General features: G+C 37.3%; 1 protein-coding gene across 9 annotated transcripts in view; it reads left to right on the top strand.

Moving 5' to 3' along the window:
• Positions 1-24,075, top strand: part of SPATS2L (spermatogenesis associated serine rich 2 like) — an 87,745-nt gene extending 63,670 nt beyond the window's left edge. For 5 of the 9 annotated variants that reach the window (XM_087919731.1, XM_087919729.1, XM_087919732.1 and 2 more), the window contains exons 7-12: positions 3,857-3,992; positions 9,722-9,780; positions 20,136-20,260; positions 20,772-20,874; positions 21,030-21,253; positions 22,353-24,075. In XM_087919731.1, coding sequence (XP_087775857.1) covers positions 3,857-3,992; positions 9,722-9,780; positions 20,136-20,260; positions 20,772-20,874; positions 21,030-21,253; positions 22,353-22,757 — 1,052 coding nt within the window. In that variant the 3' untranslated portion in view covers positions 22,758-24,075. The remainder of the gene's footprint in view (positions 1-3,856; positions 3,993-9,721; positions 9,781-20,135; positions 20,261-20,771; positions 20,875-21,029; positions 21,254-22,352) is intronic. The other 4 variants (XM_087919736.1, XM_087919734.1, XM_087919737.1 and 1 more) reach the window with 1 other exon arrangement.
• The last annotated feature ends 336 nt before the right edge of the window (positions 24,076-24,411 follow it).

Below are 24,411 nucleotides of genomic sequence, written 5' to 3'. Positions count from 1 at the left end.
AGCCAAGCTGGCCCCCTCCCCCATAGTGGGGGACAAACTGTTCGGCTCCTCCCTGGACCCTTTACTAATGGAAACTCGTAATAAGAAAAAATTCCTCCCTTCCCTGGCCCAAAGGTCAGACTTCAGATCGTTACAGCCCTTTCGGAGGGGCTCCTTTCGACCCTCCTATAAGGCCCCCTTCTCCCCCAGGTATCAGAGGCCTCCATCATTCAGATCGGGTCAATTCCAGGATAGGCCCAATTAGGGAGAAAGGAGCAGGAGGGGCAGCCAATATAAAAGGCCTTTTCGGGGAATCGGAAGTAGGCCCTTCCACCATCTGAGATAGGTTAAGGGACTCTATCCCCATTGGCAGATGTCTAAAGTCATTCGCCAGTCAATGGGATTCTTCTACCTCTGACTCTTGGGTCAGGGACACCATTAGATTTGGCCTCGCCCTCGAGTTCCATTCCGCTCCCCCAAACTTCTTTATGTCATCCCCCCTCTCCAGAGACCCGGTCAAATGTAACCTAATGGATTCCGCCATCCAGCATCTCCTAAGCATAAGTGCCATCCAACCTGTACAGCCCGAGCAATGAGGATGGGGCTTTTACTCTCACCTTTTTGTTGTCCCAAAAAAAAAAGGGGGGGGGATAGAGGGTGATCTTAGATCTAAAGCGACTTAACCGCTTTTTAACTTACCACAAATTCAAAATGCATACGCTTCAATCGATACTGCTGGGTATCAGGCAAGGGGACGTGCTCACATCCATAGACTTGACAGAAGCATACTTACATATTGCCATTCGGCCTTCCCATTCCAAATTCTTAAGGTTCTGCTACAATAACCAACACTTTGAATACGTGGCCCTTCCCTTTGGACTGGCCTCCGCCCCCAGGACTTTTACCAAGGTCCTTGCAGCGCTGGCTGCCCATATTAGGAACACCCCATTCATCTCCAATGTTACCTGGATGATATTTTGATCCAGTCCCCATCTATCGATCAAGCAGTGAAAGACACCCAGGCCACCTTAACTTCCCTTCAAGAACATGGGTTTCTCATAAATTGGAAGAAGAGCCAATTATCTCCTTCTACCTGAATAACCCATCTGGGGGCACTTATTAACATGGTGGAAGGCAAAGTCTACCTGTCTTCAGATAGGCTACTTAGTATTCAGAAATTGGTTAGGGAGATCAGGCACTGTAGGAGGGTGGCCTTACTGGATTTGTCAAAACTATTGGGAAAAATGATTTCGTGCATTTCTATTGTTCCCTGGACCCGTCTTCACACCAGATCCCTCCAGTGGTTCCTGCTCCCGTACCAGAGATCTGGCAGAAGCAATTCCAAGCTCAAAGTCAGGGTTCCTCTCAAGGTCCTCACGTCCCTCCTCTGGTAGGCAAGACCAGTCATCAACAAGGGCTGTTTCTTCAAGGAACCTCAAAAGCTGACTATCACCACAGATGCCAGTCTATACGGATGGGGCGCCCACTTCCAGTCACTCACATCCCAGGGCAGATGGTCTGCAATAGAACAATCGTGCAGTATAAATTGGCTGGAGCTTCACACCGTGCACCTGGCCCTGCGCAGCTTCCTCCCCCAGGTACGCGGGCAGCACATTCTCATTTAAACAGACAACGTGACAGCCAAAGCCCACATCAACAAACAAGGGGGCACACAATACAGTTAATGAGGGAAGCCGAGCGCCTGTGTCACTGGGCGGAGAACAATCTTCTGTCTCTCAAGGCAGAGCACATATCGGGGCTATCAAATACCCAAGCAGACTGGTTAAGCAGGGCCACCATAGACCAGTCAGAGTGGCACCTCCACCCATCCCTGTTCAAGGAAGCAGCAAGGGTATTCGGGCAACTGGTGGTAGACCTGTTTGTCTCCTCTCAATACCCAGCTCCCAAGATTCTTTTCAAGATATCCATCCCAAGGAGTGGAGAATCACAATGCGCTCCACTGCCCATGGCCCTCGAGACTCCTCTATGCATTCCCCCCTCTGGCTCTGGTGCCCAGGGTTATTCAGAAGCTGCTCCACAAAAAGGCGGAATTGCTCCTAGTGGCACCTCACTGGCCCAGACGGCCGTGGTTTGCAGACCTCCGCATTCTCTCAGTGGCCCCTCCCTGGAGGATCCCACCAGACAGAATCTCCCTATCCCAGGGGCCCCTCCTACACCCAGATCCGCAATGGTTCCAACTGACCGTCTGGAGGTTGAGCGGAGCAGTTTCAGGAGCAAAATGCTCTCAAACAAGGTTATTGACACCATCCTAGCTGCCAGATGACCACCAACCATTAGAATTTACAATGCCACATGGGCCATTTTCTGTAGATGGTGCAGCAAGTTTCAAATTAACCCAGTTTCCCCCTCTATCACACAAATTTCTTCAAATTTAGAATTTCTTCAGGAAGGACTTGACAAGGGGCTGTCTCCTAATACACTGAAGCGTCAGGTAGCTGCCCTGACATCAGTCCTTTCTTGTGAGGGTCTCAGTTCCCTCTCTCACCACACACGCATACGGGCTTTTCTTAGATGGGCTACCAACTTGCGTCTCCCCCCGGTGCACCGTTACCCCACCTGGGACCTTAACAAGGTCCTTCTCTCACCAAAGAACCTTTCGAACCTCTGAGGGAGACAGGCCTCCAATTTCTGACATATAAAGTAGTTTTCCTGGTAGCCATTACATCCGCTTGGCGCATATCGGAAATAGCAGCCTTGTCGGTCAGGCAAGACCTCTGTGTCTTCCACGCCGATCGGGTGATCCTCCGACCCAATCCCACCTTTTTGCCCAAAGTCAATTCGGCCTTCCATAGAGCCCAAGAGCTCATCCTTCCAAATTTTTGTCCCAGACCATCACAGGAAAGGGAACAGCAATGGCACAAACTCGATGTAAAGCGCGCTCTGTGAATCTATATCAAACGCACAAAGCCCTTCAGGAAATCGGAGGCCCTATTTCTTTCCTTTCAACCCAAAACACAAGGGCACAGGGTGTCACCTTCTACTATAGTACTATAGGATGCTGGATTAGGCCAGCCATAGCTAGATCGTATCAGTCCCAGGCCCTACAGGTTCCCAAGGGTATAACAGCTCACTCTACTAGGAGCGCGGCCACTTCGGCAGCTTGGGCTACCCAGGCACCTATAATCGAAATCTGCCGGGCAGCAACTTGGGCCTCACCATCCCCTTTCATCAGGCACTATAAAATTGACGTGTTTGCCTCTGCGGAGGCTTCTTTTGGCAGATGGGTTCTGCAGTGGGTTCTTGGGGACCCTAAGGAGATTCTGGACCACACGGAGTCCCTCCCATAGGACAGGCCAAGCTTTGGTATGTCCCACTACTGGATGCTCTGAGCAGCTCATTGGAGAAGGGGCGTTGGTACTTACCTGATACGCCCGTTCTCTTTGAGCTGCGAAGAGCATCCAGCCCCACCCTTTTTTTCCGTCTGGTGGGGCCTCTCTCTCGGCCAAGGACCAATTTTTTTTTTAGGTGATAGGGATAAGAGCAACCTTTTTTCATCTCACCTTCGCAAAACTGGGAAACGCTGTGGTGGAGTCACATGGAGTAGGAGGAGCGTTCCTCAATTCAAGCTCAGCCTAAGAATTCAGAGACTGAAGCACCTCCCACTAATGGATGCTCTTTGCAGCTCAAAGAGAACAGGCTTATCAGGTAAGTACTAACGCCCCTTTAATCAAGAGCAGGGAGGTCAGTATCAACATGAAAGCTCTCTTGGTGATTATGGTTCAGCCTTCCTTCCTCAGCCCAGTCACAGGGTTCTTGATGTAGAGGTAAAATTTGAGGAGGTACCCTGTTTCAAGCTCCTAGAGAAAAGCTGGAATATAAACGTAGCATAGTAAGGATGGTTGTTTTTTTCTTACAGGTCTAAATATTGAGAAATCAGTTAAAGATCTTCAGCGCTGCACTGTTTCACTGACTCGATACCGCATGATGGTCAAAGAGGAGGTGGATAATTCAGTAAAGAAAATTAAAGCTGCCTTTTCTGAATTACATAACTGGTAAGTAGAATGATTTAATTATTTTACAAAAAATACCATTCGGCTCTCACTCTATAAGGAAGACTTTTTTGCTGCTTCAATTGACCCCTCAATTTAATATTCCCTTACCTTAATTCTAAGTAAGCAGGAATGGTCTATATTTAAGACCATGGAACAGCTGCTATCTAATCTGATGTTTCCCCGTTTTTTCTTTATGTGGACCACTTCATCATCATTTTAAGATTTTGTGGAATATCACAAAAATAAGGAACCAGTCATATGGTATTGAAGCAAGAATACTTTCCACATAAAAAGGGATAGAGAGATGTAGTGAATGGCATTGCTGTAGACCAGGGGTGTCAAACTCATGATGACATGTTGTTGTCATGTGATGTATCACAACTTTTTTCCCCTTCGTTAAACCAGGGGTGGGCATAACCAGAGTGTAATGCATCTGGCTCATGGGCCACAAGTTTGACATACTTACTGTAGACTATTAGATATATTTTATCCTTTCTCTCTCCTCTGTCTATTCTCTCCTTTTTGTCTATTTCTTACTTTCTATGCTTTGCATGACATTCCTTACCCCAAAAGGGAATACCATAATAGAATGTGTTCATGGTCACAGGCACCTAAAGTATCAAAGACCTGTATATTAGTGTAGTCTAATACATACTATGATACGCTAGTCATCTCTAGCATATAACAGTATATATTAGCAGTCTAAGTAGTTGAAACCTTATGTGTCATCTAATATTAAAACCTTCAGTATATAATATTAATAATATACAGTATATAATATTCTGTAAACATTACAATCAAAATAATTCCTTATGAGCTGAAAACCGCAATGCTTGGTTTTAAAACAGTGAAAAATCAGAAACCTATACTGGGCCATACATTAGTTTAACTCTGCAGGTTTTGTTTCCATAAAGAACAGATGTCAGGAAAAGTCTGGTTGCACTATTTATGACTACTACATTTTATTGTAAGTTAGAAGCTTTCATAAGCAACGGGTCATTCCATCAACTGTATAGCTAAAATGTTGTAAGATTTAAATATTTGGGAGGGGAGGGAATGACAGGATGGTTTTGCACAGGGAGGTTCCATAGGGCGCAGATTATAGGTACATTATCCAACAATTCCAATGATTAAAAAACCTATTGTTTTGACCTTCGAGATAACTTGAAATTGATTGTTGGCTTAGCTGTCTCATGCTCAGTTGTGCTTGTGTAGTTTCTTTGTTTCAAAACTGCTACTTTGAGATCAGTAATGGAATATCCAGGGAGGCTGAAATGCTCTAATATTACCTTGTCTTCAGACCTGGTGTTAAGTTTGTGACCATTTGCACACAGTGTGGTATTTTGCCCAAGTAGCATAAGGGCATTGCTGGTAGATGATGATATGGTGATATATTTCACATTAGAGATTGCACCATGTGTAAATGAGAGAAACTTATAAGTAGTTCTCAGTTAATGACAGTAATTGAGACTAGAATTCCCATCATTAAGTAATGCCATGTTAGCATGTATCATGTGACTGCATCACTTAGTAATAGTACTCCCAGCATTGTTTTTTGCCATTGTTAAGTGGGAATCATAGGTTGTTAAGCAAATTCCTGGCAGCAGCCACTTTACCTGCCTGTTGGCAGGAGAGAAGTATCCCAGAAAGCTCAGCGCAAGCAGACCAGGTCCAGGGGTGGCTGCTGATGGAAGTAGGAAGGTGTGAATAACTTATCAGAGCAACTTGCAATCTTTCTTGCCAGCTTCCTATTGAATTTGTTATGAGAAATTGTCAGGGAAGGTCATGTGACTGTGGAACAGTACGCCTACCATAAATAAAAGCCAGTTACCAAGACCTAAGTCATGATCACATGACCAGGGCGGTTGGGATGGCTGAAACCTCAAGGACCAATCATACGTACCACTTGTTCAGTGCTGTCGTAACTTCAAACAGTCACTGAAGAAGTGGTTGTTAAACAAGGACTGCCTGTACAGCAAAAAGTGTTCCATGTGACAAGTTGCTACCTGATTCTTTCTGACTTTTGGCTACCTTAGATTAAAATACAGTATAGATATTATCCTAGAATATCTACACTGTAAAGAACAGATGAAGTAGAAAATGAAAGAGCATCACAGTATAGTCAAGCATAGAGATAAGAGCTCCATGGACAGAAAAACTATTTCATGTGTGTGTGTATTTGTTATCAGGGGCCCAGTTTCATTAAAATAAAAAAGATTGGAAATAAGGAATTTTGCACTTACCTAACTTTAAGAACATTGAACTCCATTTGCTAGGATAATTTTTACATGTCTGAATCTTCTATTAAAATTTCTTTTTGCAGCCAGAATAAGAATGAGTTTTACTATGCAAATCTTGAGCATTGTGCTAATTCAATTGATATAATAATAGAATAGTGCTATATTCCAAACCATCACAAAAATACATAATGTAACAACTATCATTTATTCTTAGCTGAATAAAAGGGGTGCTCATTTCTTTCCCCTAGCAAGGCAGCATTTCTATTCATCACTTATTTGACAGAGTTTCAAATAACTTTTCTAAATCTGCAATCATGCATTAAGCACCCAAATAATTCTTGTCCTTTATTAGGTATATTCTGCTAAAAAGATGCAAAATTTATATTTTTGAAGGCAAATTACTTGGGCCATATTTTCTCCCCTGGGCTGATTTTAAAAAAAGAGTTTCCATGGCCAACTATTATGCATTAAATTAACATAATTCCAGACTTCTCTAAGGGCTCTCTAATGGCCTTTCCCACAGCCCCAAAATGCTCTGACCATGTCTCTTTTTGCAGTTATAACTCCATTCTTTTCCCTTCATCTTGTCCACAGCCCTTGAGTGGAGTAAGAGCTCTGTTAAGTATTTAAGAAACATTTTCCGTTTATTTCAGCATCATCCAGTCTTAAGACTATAAAATCTGGTCAATTTTTAACCTTATATTATTGCTAGTATGGAGCAATGAGGATAACAAAAATTCTTTATAGCATTTACTCTACTCTATTGCTATGTGGTCCAGAGTCTTAATTTTTTTCATATGTTTTTTTTAAATTAGTTTTTCAAAATCTATTATTCCTAGCTTCCATCTCAAGTTGTGTAGTTGGATTATTGCTACCTACCGATTTTAACAGAATCTGCTTCTTTATTATGTCTGATTATAGGTATTTAACACATCCCATTACAACTGCTTTAAGCACCTTGTATTGAATAGAATCATGTAGTCAAGTTTACAATTTTTTTTTAATTTCTGAACTTTGTTGACATGCTAAGAATTCTGATTCAGTCTTTATCTACAAGTATTTCACATTTCAGATTCTGCAAGAAGTGAATTTGTGAAGACAGAAGGAAATAATTAATGGCTGCCAAACTGTGCTCCACATTTCTTAACAGTTGGCCAGCTAGCATCTAAGTTTCAAAAGGGAAATATCTCCTTTCCCACAAAGGAGGGAGTGATGTTTTTGGCTCCTAGACACAACTTTTTCCAATTTTAAGGAAACAAAAAACAAGTAGATTGCAGGAGCCCTCTTGCTTTCACAGATCAGGATTAGGGGAAGTATGTCACATGAGGTACCATTGGGAGATAAGTGAGGGCAGCAGTAATTAGAAAATAATTTGGAAGTAAATGCTGGTTTCTGGGAGAGGGGGAGAAGATAAATTGTGCTCACATGTCCATGGGGCACATGGTCTATAAATGTGGGCCAGTAGCTAAGTGTCCAAAATGCAGTCATGTGACATAGGGCAAGTGCCACTGGAACTTCAAATTCATAAGTACCTTTGGGGAGTGTGTTGTAACTGAACATTCACTAAGTGGTATTAAGTGAGGACTACCTGTATCCAATTTTCACACATCTCTACAGCTACTCCAGCTCTCCTTGCCATAAGTCACAGTAGTCCAGAAAGTCTCCCACCAGGAGAAGCAAGGTAAGCTACGTAAGGGGAGCCTGTCTCATGCACAGGAAGCATTTCCCATCAGCTAAAAGCCAGCTTTGGATAATCCAATCCCAGTTAGCAAAATGGACCAAAATAAGTGTTTTCAGGAACAAAAAGGAAAGAGCAACCAAGACAAATATTGGCCTTGACAAAGTATTTCAGCCATCAACATCACAGTGGAAATTTGAAAGTCATACCTTGAAATAAAACAATCATTTAAAGGGCTTAATTCCAAAGCAAATATGGGAGCCTGGATACAGCCTTGCAAAAAGAGCTTATGTAAATACCCTAATGTTAATTTATGATGTTTTACAATGGATTATTCAAATCTCATTAACCTGTATTAAATATGAGAAGATAGTGCTCTGTAGCTAAATGTGGAATCAAGTGCTATCCAATCAAAGGTACAACGTTCAGTTGCCCTGTAACTTTTGCCTTCTCAAAGAATCTGTCCATTAGAAATTTCCATGCCTTCCTGGTGAATTCTAAGTTACAAAGAGAGAGACTTTTAAATGTTTCTTAAAAGGAATGTGTACTGGAGAAGGGTACCGGCTGCCTATTGCTGCTAATGCAATAATTATAGGAATGATCTTGGTACAATATTGCGCTATGCGCTATTGAATATGCATAGAGTGCCATCTACAGGGAGATATTGGCAGTTGTGTAAGTTATTTCTTAAGCAGTATATTTAAGTTAATTCCATCCATAAAACACGATGTTCTAAAACATAAAGGGAGTAATTTAATGAAACACCATGTCCCAAAGCACATAGCATTTTACAAACTGAAACTGTATCAGTGTAAGAAACATTTTGCCAAAACCCAGAAGATCCTGGGATGTGTTTGATCAAACAGTTTTTCTACACCTCTCAAAACATCTCTTTTGTGCCTTTTCTTACCCTCTTGAGAAAAAGAAAAAGATGCATGTGGCATTTTTCTGAGTATTTAGCAATATACAGCAATACAGTGATAGGAAAAGTTGACTATGTATAAACTGTCAATCCACAAGCTCATATATAGTGTTTCCTTTTAACTTATAGATTGGATGGGGAATTGTACAGCAGGAAAATATGTCATGTAGATCAATAAATGTCCAATGTGTTACTACTTTCCATATTTCTTTACATTAGGATACACTTTTAGAATAAAGGACAACAGAGTTGGAAGGGACTAATTTTGAAGCTTCTAAAATCCCATTTAACAGGTTAAATGAACCAAGAGAACTTTAGCAGAGAAGATGAAACCATGTTCGGTCGGTAGAAAATATACTCAACATTAAATTTAAAAAATGAATTATATTGTGGCATCATCAGTGTAGCTATAATAGAGTCTCATGAGCATTATAGAAATGAACAATGATTAAACCATTATAGAATACTTTGATAATGACTGCATTTGACATACTCCACAATTTCAAACTAAAATATATACATCATTTGGTTTAAGTCCATGTCTAGTGAGTTTAAAGATCGTATATAAGAATGTAACACTACTAAATAAATAAATAAAATTAAAAAATAAATAAACTGAACATATGGGCAAAAACATTGTGTTATTAGCCAGATTGCATTTGTTTATAATGGTTTAATGGTGGATCTGTACACTAATATAGAAAGAACTAGATCTGTTTTAATGAATCTGAAGCAAAAACAAAGTTGATTTTTTACATTTTTATTTACATTTTCTCCAGAAAACAATATTCACAACTCTTACCATAAATTCTGTTTGAAAACCTTTTTGAAGGACATAATTAATCAAGTTTCTTATTAATATCCTAAATTAAATTTTTTCCATTTTCAGTATCATCGACAAGGAAGTGGTTTTAATGGCAGAAGTCAACAAGGTTAAACAAGAAGCCAGTAAGTAGAAATTAAAAATAAATGGCCAAGTTTATTTCAAAAATAACTTTGACTATCATATACATTTCAGTTTGGCCATAAATTTCTCCAGCTAATATCGCAGAGACTGAAGAATAATTTGGTTGCTATACATTCAACAGTTAGGTGTTTGGAACTTACCATTGATTGGAGGAGTGAACAATGAAATATTCTAACAGTGAAGATAGGTCCTTTCTTCCCACTTTTTTCTTTAATTTAAGTGTTGTTGTTTTAACCAGTCATGTTCAACTCTTGGCAAGTGCTCTCCATGCTAACCTGTAGAGCATAGTTTCTTTCAGTTGTTGGATGTTCATCTTTGTATCCGTTTTGATGTTATGAAGCCAGCAAGTCCTTTGCTTGCCCCTTCTTGTTCCACAACTCCATTCCTAGCATCATTGACTTCTCCAATGAATTTCGATGCATGAGTGTACAGGTCCACTAATTTTTTTTAAATAAATTTTTATTGGTTTTAAAACAAACATAAACAAACAAAACATAAAAACATCAGGCCATCTTCCATATATGTACATACAGTGTACCAGTTGGTTTACAAATTATTTTGTGCTCCCATTTTGTAGTCTTCAATTACAATTACATTGTATATGATCTCGTATTTTCAATCCAATATTAAATACATTGGTATCATTATTAATCAATCATTTGACTATACTTTTATTCATTCATGCTTTAGGAAATAATCATATTTTACTTAATTTGTTTTGTGACAATTCATATTATCATCCCAAATCTATCCTAAAATCATTTTGTAGATATAATAAGGAAAAAATACATCTTTATATATTTAGTATTTTCTAAAAGTGTACATATTTCATTACTATACTTTATTGTCTAACCATTGATAGAATAGATCCCAAACTTTATAAAATTGTTTATCTTCCTATTTTCTAATTTCAAATGTTAATCTGCTCATTTCAGCACATTCCAATATTTTCTTAATGATTTCCTCCTGTGATGGTATTTTCTCATTCTTCCAGTTTTTAGCAAATACAATCCTAGCCGCTGTTAATACATTTACAATCAGGTATTTCAAATCTTTACTGTTTATTTCAGGTAAAATTCCCAATAAAAATATCTCTGGTTTCAAATCTATATGTTTTGTTGTCATTTTTTCCAACCACATGTGGATTTTACTCCAGTATTTTTTAGCATCCGCACAAGTCCACCAGATATGGTAATATGAGCCAGATGTCTGATGACATTTCCAACATTTTTCCGATTTGTTCTTGAACATTCTTGCTATTCTTGTCGGGGGGAAATGCCACCTGTAAAACATCTTATACAAATTGTTGACATTGTCATTTTATAATTTTGAGATCACAATTTTTGCCATTTCTCTAGATCAATCCCATATCCAAAATTCTTCCCCCAAGCAATCATAGTTTCTTTAACTTGTTCTTCTTCTAGTTTAATTTCTAATAAATATCCATACAATTTTTTAATCACCTTTGCATCAGTACCTGTCAAAATCTTATCTAAATCAGTTTATCATAGAAACTTTCCGTTTTAAAATCTTTATCATTCCTTGAATGTATTTGCGCATATGAAAACCAATTCATCTTTATACCTTGTTCCTCTAGTTTTTCTATAGATTTAAGTTCACCCTTTTCATTTAATATTTCACCATATCTAACTGTTTGTTCCTTTTTGTATATTATAGGATAAGAAAATGCTTCAATAGTTGATAGCCAGACTGGAATTTTCAAATAACATTGTCTTTTAATCTTCTCCCAGTTTAACCACAGAGACTCCTGTATATCATGTCTTCTAAAGTACCCCTGTGTTTTAGTTCCTTTATACCATAAAAAAGCATGCCAACCCATCAACAGATCATGTCCTTCTAATGTCAACAATCTAGTATTTCTTAATGTTATCCATTCCTTAACCCACATCAAATTTGTAGCTTGGTAATACAACTCCCAATTAGGCAAACCAAATCCTCCTCTTATTCTAGCATCTTGCAAAAGTTTTAACTTTATTCTCGCTTTCTTACCTTGCCATATATATTTCAACACAATTTTATTTAAATCTTCAAAATAGTCTTTTCCAAGCCTAATTGGAATTGTTTGAAACAAATATAAAATTCTGAGTAACATATTCATCTTGATTGTTGATATTCTCCCTATTAATGACAGTTGTAAATTTTCCCATTTCGCTAAATCTAGCGCTATCTGCTGCTTAAGTTTTGATATAATTATTCTCTTTTAATGTACTGCATCTTGCTGTCAAGTATATCCCCAAGTACTTGATCTTATTCGTGACCTGAATTTTCAATACATATTATTTGTCAAGACCTTTGTCTTATCTTTATTTATTTTCAAACCAGCCACCTTTCCATATGTCTCTATCTTTTCTATCAATTTTGATGCTGTTTCTAGTGGGTCTTCTAAGATGAAAACCAGATCATCTGCAAATGCTTGCAACTTAAATTCTTCCTTTTTAATTTTCATCCCTTTTATATTCTTTTCATCTCTAATATTTCTATTTAGCACTTCCAAAGTTAACACAAACAGAGGTGATAATGGGCACCCTTGTCTTGTTTCTTTTCTTATATCAATAGAGTCTGTCAGTTCTCCCTCTATCATTACCTCTGCCGTTTGCTTATGATATATAGCGTCTATTGCTTGATAAATTTTCTAGCAAAACCCATCTGTTCCAGCAGTAACAACATGAATCGCCATTTCACATTATCAAATGCCTTCTGTGCATCTAGAAATATCAAAGCCATTTGTTTTTCAGGATGTGCCTCATAGTATTCCAAAGTGTCCAAGATTACTCTCATATTGTCTTTAATTTGTCTCTTTAGCAGAAATCCATTTTGATCAGGATGGATAAAATTATTTAAGTGTTTTTTAAGTCTTTCTGCCAATATTAAAGCAAAAATTTTATAATCTGCGTTTAGTAGGGAAATAGGTCTGTAGTTCTTGATTTGTAATGGATCAGCCTCCTTTTTTGGTACAAGTGTAATATAAGCTTCTGACCATGATTTAGGTATCCTTTTCTTTAACATAACTTCATTCATAACTTCTAGCAATGGAAGATTCAACGATTCTTGTAATGTTTTGTAAAATTCTGCCGGAAGTCCATCTGGGCCTGGTGCCTTTCCATTATTTTGCTTCTTTTTTAAAAAAAAACAAATTTTATTGATTTTACAAAACAATATACAAACAAACAAAACATAAAATATGATGACATAAGAAATCTTTTTCTAAAAAAACCAATACAACATCTTATTTAAAGACAGAATTATTCCAAGTTATCACATTTCCATACAAACACAATTTAATATATATATTTACCTTATTTATTCATCTTCATATCTTATCCCGAACTTCTCTTTATTACTTCCTTTCCTTCTATTTATTCAAATTATATCTCTTTAACTTTAGATTGTATACATTTTTATATCCATCTGTCTTATACATTTTCATTATTCTCTTCCAATACAAAAACAGACAAGACATAAAACATAAAAACATAAAACATCTTTTCTGAAAGTTGCTTGATCCCGGGTTAAAACTCATCGTACAGACACCACTTCAAAAATCATGTTCCTTTTATATATCATTCCATATCTTATTACCGTTTTCCATTTTCTATATAGCTTCTTCCTTTTTTTAACTCTCTTAGTTTTATTCTACTTATCTCATCTCAGTTCAAATCATAATACTTGTCATTCTTTGTCTGTTCTAAACTATCCATTCATTTTTTCTCTTTAAACAAAACCTCTCCTGTACACTGATTGGAGTATGACGCCTTTAACTCTTTCCCCTAACCTAATAATACTTAATATCACACATAACTTGTATTGGGATTCTGTTTAGCACATCCTAAAGTTACACAATATATTATATAGAGAGAGAAAAAAAGAAAGAAAGAAAGAACAATAACAAAGAAATTTTTTTATAAATATATAATATAGCTAGTACCCCTGTCAATACCATTTTAATCATACATATTAATACTCATTTATATCTTAAACATTTTATTCTAAAAATGCCTATAATAACACAATCTTATGTACCTTACAGAATCCCTTTTTCAATTAGATTTACCCATTGTCTCTAAATAAATTTTGTTTCTTTAAATCTTGCTTCCCATCGTTGAGACTTCTCACCCCTTCCTTTCTCCCTTGCTTATTCTTTTCCTTACCCTTTTTACCCCTTTGTCTCTCCATCTCCCTTTTCTTCTTCTGCTTTCCCCCTTCCTGTTGTTTTCTAACCTTATATCCATCTTTCAACTCATTTTTATCTTTTTTGGTTGTTTTTTTAGGTTTTAAAATCCCTTTTTTCTTTTCCTCTTTCTTCTCCTCCCCAAATAGGATCACATGTTCATCAAAGATGGTTTCTTCTTTGTCCCAATTATCCTGCTGCGCAATCAATTCTCCACAGGAACGCACCACCATTTCTAGAGATTGAAAAAGAACGTCCAAAGTATCTTTCCAGTCTTGTTCTTCCTTTTTATATTTTGGATATTCAGTTTTAGATCCATCCAAGGATGATGCCATTATAAAGAGGAAAAAAATTTCCCAAAACAACCACCCGGGTGTTTTTAAACAAAGAAAAAAGATTTCCCAAAAGATCCAAAGTCACCAAACAATCCAGATAGACTATTTCTTTTAACACTTTTTCCCTTTTTCCATTTCTTTTTCTGGGGTTGCTATTAAATCACAAAATTCCAATTAAAATATGTCTTTTTGAAGTCTTATTAATGTTCAAATGGTGGCGCTTTAAAATTCTAGGCAGTCTGCTCCTTATTTTCAACTTCTACTTCAATTTTTTTCCTCTCCCTTCCCACTCACAGCAAAAGAAAAAATTTTCTTTAAATATTTAGAAATCCATATCTCTTTGGCTTTAGCATAGTCTTTAGCATTTAGCATACCTTCAATGCGGGTTTTCCGATTTCTCTCAAAGCTGTTCCGTTTGGAAGGAGAGTGAAAAGAAAAAAAGTTTTCCCTTTAATATCCATTCGCTGCTTACTCAGTCTGGGAACAATGTGTCTTTAATAGGTGTTAAATACCAGGATACTTTCACTGTTCCTTTGTCCCAGTCAGCAAAGATCACTTTCACTTCTTCACAAGCTCCTCCAGCACTTTCTTTTTCTGGCTGAGCTCTTCTACGTGGCGGCCATTACAGACCGCCGCTCAGCTGCCTTCGGAGAGGGAGATTTAGCCGGCTAGGGAAGAGAGATGCGATGTCTCTCGTCCCTGCCAGAACCCCCCAGTCTTCACCACCTTCTACAAATGTGGCTTAGCCCCGAAGCCAAATGGCTCGGGGCACTCAGACAGTGAACACAGGCAGGGACCGCGCACAGTTGCGGATTCCTGCCTGCACCGAAGCGCCACAAGCCGGAAGTGTGGCATTATTTTGCTTCTTGAGTGCTTCACTTAACTCCATCATCGTTACATTGCTTTCTAACATTGTTTCAATCTCTTTAGGTATCTGGGGTAACTTAGCATTCTGTAGGTACTGTTTGACTCTTTCCTCATCAATATTCTCTTGTGTGTATAGTTTCCCATAATAGTCTCGAATGATTTCCTTCTTCTCTTTACTACCATAGCAAACTTGGCCTTGATCATCCATTAATTGCAATATTTTCCTTGATTCTTTCTCCTTTCTTAATTTATATGCTAACCATCTACCTGGTTTATTTGCATCTTCAAAGTAATTCTGTTTTAGCACCTTTAATTTTCTGTGCTAATTCTTTTTCTATTAGACCCATTTTATGTTTGGTTATATCCATTTTTAACTTAGTGTCCTTTTTCTGTGGCATTTTCTCCTAGCTCTTTTTCCTTTATACTCATCCTATAATGCCTTAGAGGCTAATCTTTTCATGGTATTTCTTTTCCTTGTATAGTCTATTATCGAGCCTCTGGCATATGCCTTCATTGTATCCCATACATTCTGAATTGATATATCTTCTTTTTTGTTTTCTCTAAAGAAAAAAGCCAGTTCTTTCTCCATCCACTGTGTGAAGTCTTTTTCCTTTAAAATAGTATTATTTAGAGTCCATCTAGATCTTCTTCTTTGTCCTTTCCATTTAATTGTCATTGGATTGTGATCTGCCCAAGTACTTGTTTCAATATTTATTTCTTGAATATTAGTTAACAATTCTGTTGACATCCATATCATATCTATTCTGGACCATGATAAGTGTCTATTTTATTGCTTAGTTTTAGCATTTCTTTCTCTCCATGTATCTTTTAAGTTTATTTCATCTACCATATTAAAAAAGGATTTAGGGAGAGTCTTTCTGTTTTGCTTTATTGTTTTCTGTGCTGTATAGTCCAGTTTGTTGTTTACAATTCCATTAAAATCTCCCATCATAACTATATTAGCATAGTCCAGTTCAATTATTCTTCTTGTTTGTCATTCGGGGCATAGATTGCAATCAGGAGTGTTTTTGTATTATTGTCCATTATTTCCACCATTATTCTTCTTCTATCGTCATCAGTATAAATCAATTTCGCTGGGATGGTCTCTTTAATATATAAAACCACTCCTCTTTTCTTGCATTGTGTCAAGGAGGTAAATATTTTCCCTAGTTTTGGCTGTATCAACAATTGTTCATATTGCTTTTTAATATGTACTTCTTGTAGGCAGATTATATAAAATTTTAATTTCTCTAATTTATGGAAAGTTTTCCTTCTTTTAATGGCTGAATTAAGTCCATTTATATTAATTGTAATCAATTTTTTTCTCTTCCATGGTTATATTTTATAATTAGGTTTGGCAGCTCTCGTGGATCTTGGTTCAACGTTGTCCTTTGGCTTCCTCCTTTCCACCTACTGCACCTTCCTCTTTCCCTCTGAAAAATTCTGTATAAAATGATTCAGCTTTCTCAATTGAATCAATTCTGTATCTCTGTTCTTGCCATGTGGAACATTAAACCTTCTGGAATCAGCCATCTATAATTCACCTCTTTTTTAAGTAGCAATTTGGTCAAGAATCGGTATTCTCTTCTCATCTCTCTTGCTCTTCTGGGTACTTGTTTCAAAATGACAATCTCCTTATCTTTATATTTCAATGTTTTCTCTCTTGCCACTTGCAATATTTGCGTTTTAATGGCTTTCTTTGTAAATCTGATGTAAATTTCTCTTGGTAAGCTATTTCTCATTGCATATCTCGTGAAGACTCGATAAACCTCATCTATTCCATCCATCATCTTCTCTTCAGTTATTTCCAAAGCTTCAGCCAATATTTCTATCATTATCTCAGCTAGATTTTGTCCTTTTTCTTCCTCTATGTTTTGGAATCTGAGATAAAATTCTGATCTGTCCATCTCCCATCTCAGCATACCACTTTTATCTTTTTCAACCACAGTTAATCTGGTATCAATGTCTCCAATCTTCTTATCTCTTTGTTTATCTTCTTCAATTTTTAGTAGTCTCTCATCATACTTCATCATCATTTGTTGGATGTTCTCGACTTTTTCATCAGTTTTCCCTGTTCTTTGTTCAATGTTCTCTGTTCTCTTTTCAATATTCTCTGATCTTGTTTGAATGTTTTGAATTCCTTGCATAATCATCTGCAGGGTCACTTTTTCTTTTTCTTTTTCTTTCTCTTGCCTTAACATTGTCTGTATTGAACATTGTCCTCCAGATGGTGGAGAGGAGGAAGTAGAAGTTGAAGAACCAGGAGCTGTTAATTTCCTACTCATTTCAAACAATTCAAAATCTTCAGGTTCTTCTAGACCTTAATCCAATTGTGAAGTAACCAATTGCGATTCCAAATAAAAATAGTAGGGAAAAAGAAGCCAAATAGTAATAATAATAAAAATAATAATAATAATTTCTTCAGGTTCTTGTATATCTTAATCCAATTGATTAGTTAGATAACAATGAAAATTCAAAAATGAAGGAAAAATCCATAAACATACACAAAGGAGAAAAAGTTGTAAAATCCTAAAAAAGACGGAAAAGTAAAGAATAGAAAACTTTAAAAAGGAAAAATTCTTTAGGTTCTTCAACACCTTAATCCAATTAAGAGGTCTCAAATATAAAAGGCTGCATAAGAGAAAAAGAAGAAAAAAGCCAGGAAGATAAAAAGAAAGAAAAAACCAGTATTGGAAGTAGATGGAGAAACAAAAGTACCAGAAAGGCAAAAAGAGAAAAAGAAAAAAAGGCTACTCTCTCAAAAAGAAAAGGAAGGGAATCATTAATAATAAAACCTTTCTTTTAAAATAAAAAACAAATGTAAAAAATTAACTTCCAAAGAAAAGCATTTAAAAAAAGGAAAGACAAGTTCCAAAGAACTAAAAATCCAAATAGCTATTTCAAAAAGTAAACTGTTGAGGAGGGGTAGCACAGCTTAGGAAATATCAAGAAAACACACTGCACTTTGTTTAGTTATCCAAGGCTCTTGTTATAACACTCTTCTCCAGAAACTTACCACCTTTTCTTTTTCTATAACCTTCAGCACCAGACTCCAACTGTTGATAGAAACCCAGAAGAGCACCTGCAATAATACTCTCCCATGCTCTTCCCTCTATCTTATCAAATAGCAATGTCCTTGAAAAAAAGTCTCAGTTCTTTCTTTCTCAGCTTTGTCTGGTCACAAGAGAAATAGAATATTTCCAAGCCTCTAGTTGGCAATGTTACAAAGTTTCTTTGCTTTCACTTTCCCCCTCCTTTTCCAAGCAAAATGCAATAAGAATTAATGAAAAAAAAAAGAAAAAGATATTTTTAAGTCCAGTTTCAAAATATAAGATCATGTGTAGAAAATCCAGCAATGAGAAAAAAACATTACTTTGACATTCCTGTTTAAAATCGCCGCTTAATCACTTCTGTCAAAACTTTTACAGATTCTTTCTTTTCCTTAGGGTGTCCTTTCAGATCTTAGAATAAAGAAAAAGTTCTCACCAAACCGGCACACTCTCTTTTTCTGTTCTCTTCCGTTTCGGAGCTGTCCCAACTTCAGCAGCTTTAATGGCTGCCTCTTTGCCACTGGCAAGAAGAGCTTCTCATGGATCTACCAGGGACTTTGCGGTGTCTGTGGGATCGACAGGATGTGCTCTTCACTTTCACCGTCTCGTCGGGACGGTTTAGATCCGATAGGATCGTCCAGGAGCAAAGATATTGGCAGCGATCTCAGACCTCCAAGATCGCATGCCGTATCGTCGTGACGCCAGCTCTGCCCTCTCCTGTACAGGTCCACTATTATGAATCTTAGTAGGCATGTGGTCTAAATTATTAATAAGCTAAAAATATAAATCCAATGTATGATATTTCTCCATATTTTTCATACTGGAAATTTAAAAAAATCAAGTAATGCTTGCTAAATATGTTCAAGCCAATAGTGGCAGAAGGAAAAGAAAAAAAAATTGAGATTAAAAGTTTATTTGCGCTTTAAGGGTATTAGGTCTTTGCAGAGGACTGATAAAAGAGTTACTTGGGTTAAGTTGGTTTGCAATACTGCACCAACAGATTTAGGGTGATTCCTGCCTCTCCTTTTAAATCATTCAGTTTTCTTGGGAAAAGGCAATCCTGCAAATTGTAGTAGAGAAGAGAAAGTCTAGAACAGGCTTGTCCAACCCACGGCCCAGGTCAGCTTGTAATGTGGCCCAGTGCCCACCCCAACCTTCGTGCAAGAGGAACGAGCCAGCGAGGAGGAGGAGGAGAGGCAGGTGCGAGGCGGGGCGAGCCGAGCGCCACGCCAAGCAGCAACAGAAAAGGCGGGCGCCATCAGAGCGCTCCTCATGCCGAGGCAGCCACAGCCCAAGAGTCCCACTCCGCCACCTCCTGCTGTTGCCGCTGCTGCTGCCGGAGCTGTTGTAGCGGCTTCTGCCCCTGCAGCCATTGCCACTGCTGCTGCTGCACCGAGCCTCCCGGTCCTCACCTTCCAGTCCTGCCACATCCAGCCGGGCCATTTGCAGGAGGAGAGGTAGGCGCGAGGCGGGCGAGCTTTCTTCTCCGCCCCCCGCGTTCCTTTCTCCCTGGTTGACTATTTTTTATGATAACTTATGAAAAAAAATGTTTTCTATGGTTTTTTTGGATGTTCAGGTATCGTTACTGTTATTTTATCTTATGTGCGGCCCAAACCAAATTTTCATCTTCTAATGTGGCCCAGGGAAGGTGAAAGGTTGGACAAGCCTGGTCTAGAATTTTCCCAAGGTGAATGGAAAACTGTTAACATAGCATTGAGGGGGGGTAGTAATCCCACTCTGAGCTTTTTAGAGAAAGGTAAGATACAGATAACGTAACATAACTAAACAAAGAAAGAAGTCATTTCATGCATTTAGGGGTCACTTAATTTTTCATAGTGGTTTTCTCTTCCACATGAGTATTTAACATTTTGCATTATCCTTTTTTTCTTTGACAGTGGATATTTTGACTGCACGTCAGAAAAAAGCTGAAGAATTAAAGAGACTAACAGATTTGGCAAGTCAGATGGCCGAGACTCAGCTGGCTGAATTGCGAGCTGAAATTAAGGTCAACTTTAAAAGGGTATTTCTCTTGAAAACAAACATAGCTGTTTACAGATAATGCATCTGTTTCAGCACTTAGAGCCACAGGTTCTCACCACAAGGCTCGAGCAAAGTATATATCTAGCTTTTTAAGAATGGCATCTTACTTAAAACTATGCTATCTCTCTTGTACTTTGTAGCAAGAGTAGTAACAGTATTCAGTATGTATGTATAAGCATAATAATATTCCTGTTTTTCTTTCCAGTTCTATTAAAGTTGCAGAATTTTTGGTTTTATTTTGAGCCTCATGCTTAACTCCCTTGTATAACTCTAGTTTTTTTTTTCCAGTGACAAGCACTCCCTCTATCAAATGTGAGGATTCTGAATCAGATTTTACAATAGCATTTTATAAAATAGAAAAAATATCCAAACTTTTAAGATTGGAACACTTATCTCCTTAAAAAGCTTTAGTTCAATACATTAGACTTCAGTGTGATTTTCCAGTTATTTAATATGTGAGGCTATTTATGTTACTTTTCCCTTCATTGTAGCACTTTGTAAGTGAACGTAAATATGATGAAGAATTGGGTAGAGCTGCCCGCTTTTCCTGTGACACTGAACAATTAAAAATGCAGATATTACAGTGTGGAGAAAGTAAGTTGTAGTAAAGTCTCAGCTTCTTCATTAATTGCTCTTTAAAACACTTGTTAGAACCATTTTCATAGCTAGTAAATATAATGCCTTTGGTTTAATTTTTCTGGAATTCGTGTCAATATATTATATGATAAAATTTGCATTTTTTTTTGTAGTTTTCCATCCAAAAAACAATTACTCCTCTAGAACACCATCCAGTATGTTCCTTCAATCAGAAATTTTAAAATCAGTGACCAGCACGCAAAATAAATGTAACCAAAAATATTCTAATCAGATTCCTGCCAAGACTTCTGATCATAAAACAGCAATAACTAAAGTTTCAAGCCAAGTTCTCCCGGTTACACAATCATCTTCTCATGTAATTTCTACAAATAAACAGGTAAAGGCCAAGGAAAAAGTTTTGTCTGTGAATTAGAATAAAAATTATAAAATTAAAAATTTACAACTGTATGAGAAACATCTTATAGTTGAGATTATTTTCATCAGGTCAATTTCTTCCCAGATTTAGAAATTCTTTTAAATGCTGTACTATTAAAAGATTAGATTCTGCAACAACTTTGGATTTGATTTATATAAGTGACTTTAAGACACTTTTAAGCTAATTCTTATGTTCTTAAAATTTAACAAGAGCAGAATATGGTTTTTTTCAGTCAAAAATGAGCCGCATTGATTAATGAATTGAAGACATCACAACGATGGCTTAATCTCACATCCATATATGAATCCTTTTCTGTCTTCCATTTATACCAACTCTAGCTACCTAGCTGATGAAATGTCTCCAGAACAATGAACGAATTGATGAATGAATGATGTATTACTTCATTCTTTTGGAAGACAATCTGTTGTTCCAAAAGTGTTTTGGAATAGGCTTAACTGTTGTTATGTCCAGGTTTATTCAGTGATGGCTATAAATCTGTCTTCAATTAATCAATTTGTAATCAATTTGGGGTTCTCTTTGAAACAATGACTCCTTTTAAAAGAGCAAGTGGGCAACCATGGCCAGGGGTCCTTTGCACAAATTTATCTGTGTGCCAATTGCACCCATTCCTGGACTAGTGTTGCACCCATTCCTGAACCAAATACTGAACACTGAAAATGTTTCATTTTCCAAAACATGGTAAAGTTGAGCTAAGCCAGGTCCAGTGTCATTTTGTCTTACTGTCAGAAGAATGCAATTACAGTAGCAGCAATTCAACCAAATTGCCAATAAGTAGCTTATTGTTTTGTTATCTTCCCACCCACCCCCAGTTCCCCCAAAAGGAACTGGGGAAGGGTATGATTTTTATTCTTCCAGCCAGTAGAGGCAGCAAAGTTGATGGGGTCATTAGAACAGCCTCAATGATTGTTGTTATATTATGCTGACATGCATAATATAATATATATGCTTTGGTAGATGTAATAATCCCACCTAACTTTTAACAAATTGAGCTAAAATTGCACTGAAATGAGTCCTAATGTTCTCTTTTCTTCCTGAACAGAATGTGTCTTCAGGTCCGAGACGAAGATTTCATGCACACTACCATGGCATTCGAATCGATAGTTCTCTCAAGCCCCAAAATCCTGGTGATGAGCCTGATCAGAGCAACCCGAAAAGTCACTCCCGACATGAATACCGACGGCAGCACCATCATAGCTTTAGGCCCAAAAACAGAGGCATGGTAAAAACTCAAGAGCAACCAACTCCCATAAAAAATCTAGAAAAGGGAGCATATCCAGAGAAAAAACAGCAAAAGCATACTATTTCAGACCCTACAGAGCCCAGTCCTTTGTGCAGCAATATAGCGAGAGGTTCTCCCTGTAATTTATGTCCTCCAAGAATAGAGACTTCTGGAGAGACACCTGTCCTTTCAGTCACGGTGCCAGCTGTGACTTTGGTGGCATGATAACAGTAATCTTAGTTTTTTCACTAAAGGTGCTTCTCCCCTCGTGTACTCTACAAGTACTGATGAAATAGCTTGAGAAAAATATTACAATTGTGGTAAACCAAACTTGCTAAAATGGTCTTAACTTTATCTTGTTTTCTACATGGAAAGCTTTGCTCAATATACTCAAGATTATTTTTTCATAATAATGTAGCTTTAGCCAGCAGTACTTACAGATCTACTAGACCGATATTGAAAAATAAACTGTAAGAGGATTACAGATAATGTTAATTACTGCCCAGTTTGTTTTCAGTCATTCAGTATTAAAAAATTAAAATATTGGCATCTCTAGTAGTATACTGTTATGTAAATACATAACATTTTTCACACTTCCCATATTAGATAGAATTCAACAATTGTATATGACAGATCTCATAGTTCTGTGTGACCTAATGTCATATTCAGAAAAATACTCAAGATCAATCATAATAGTAGAAAAACTATATATTAATTGTTCCATGCTATAATATTTGTAAAATGTCTGGTTTTTTTTCTTTTGAAATTTATATAACTTACACAGTACAGTTTTTCCAAACCTTTCAGTTCTTTTTAATGACTGATTATTTTTGTAGACTAAAAATTGAATGTGTTTCAGTCTCAGATTCCTTTTTTTTTCGGGAGGGGAACTATTCCTACTTGAGTTCAAGAAGGCAAACTTAACATTCCCTACTATTGCAATAGGCTACTTCATCTTCCACCAGCCCTCTTGAGCCTCTGATGCAATTACTGTGACCATCTTTGCTGGGAGGGGGAAAGGGGGCAAATTCACCTTCCTTCCCATTAGTTATACTATCTCCTTAAACATAAGGAGTCTCACAAATCCTTATCAAATATCTTAACCAATATAAGCATATTACCTTTTCTTTCTTCTCACACTGCCAAAAATGATGAGGGGAATTTAGTTTACTTTTAGGATTTTCATAGCTAACTTCTATTCAGCTCTTCAAAAGGAAGACACTGCTCCCATTCAGTGTCTTCAAAAGGAAAAATAAGTCACACATCTCTGGACTTAAAAGAATTAAATATTTCCTTTTAAGAAGTCGCATTTATTGATAGTCAAGTGCCTCTGTTTTACACAGGCTTGTCTTGGCCCAGAAGACCAAAGCCATCCATTCAGATTAAAGAAAGCCTAAATCTCTAAAAAGTACCTCTGAATGAGCCTTGAGCACTGTTGCATATTTTGTACAAACCTGACCAGCCCACAGCACCGTTACAAACGTCTGTTCACATTGCTAGGCGAAATAGTTGTCTATTTCCAGAGATAAAGACTTTACCTCCAATGCTCATTCTGTTTCTTTATTACAAGGAGGGGGAATACTAACTCAGAATGATCCTATGGCTGCTACAAGATTAAATACTCAGAAAAGAATGACACACCTGTCAGAAACTAGCCTTGGTCCTATAATGCTTACAGTTACATGGAACTTATGAGTGCAGTAATCCATTTCCCATTTACAAACAAGTGCTCAGCATGCTTTTCAGTTTTCAAGGGTAATGAGGCCTTGATACTTCAATCCTTCCCTGAATGGGGAAGGAGTTATATGGCCAGACAAATGCCCCCCAAATGAAATTGGGATATTGACTGAGGAGTATTTAGCACTATTTAGTTGGAAAT

This window comes from Pseudonaja textilis, chromosome 1 (assembly GCF_049901715.1).
Source record: "Pseudonaja textilis isolate UNSWEBS1 chromosome 1, rPseTex1.2, whole genome shotgun sequence".
In the NCBI taxonomy this organism is placed as follows: Eukaryota; Metazoa; Chordata; class Lepidosauria; order Squamata; family Elapidae; genus Pseudonaja; species Pseudonaja textilis.
This window is presented reverse-complemented; position numbering and strand designations above follow the sequence as displayed.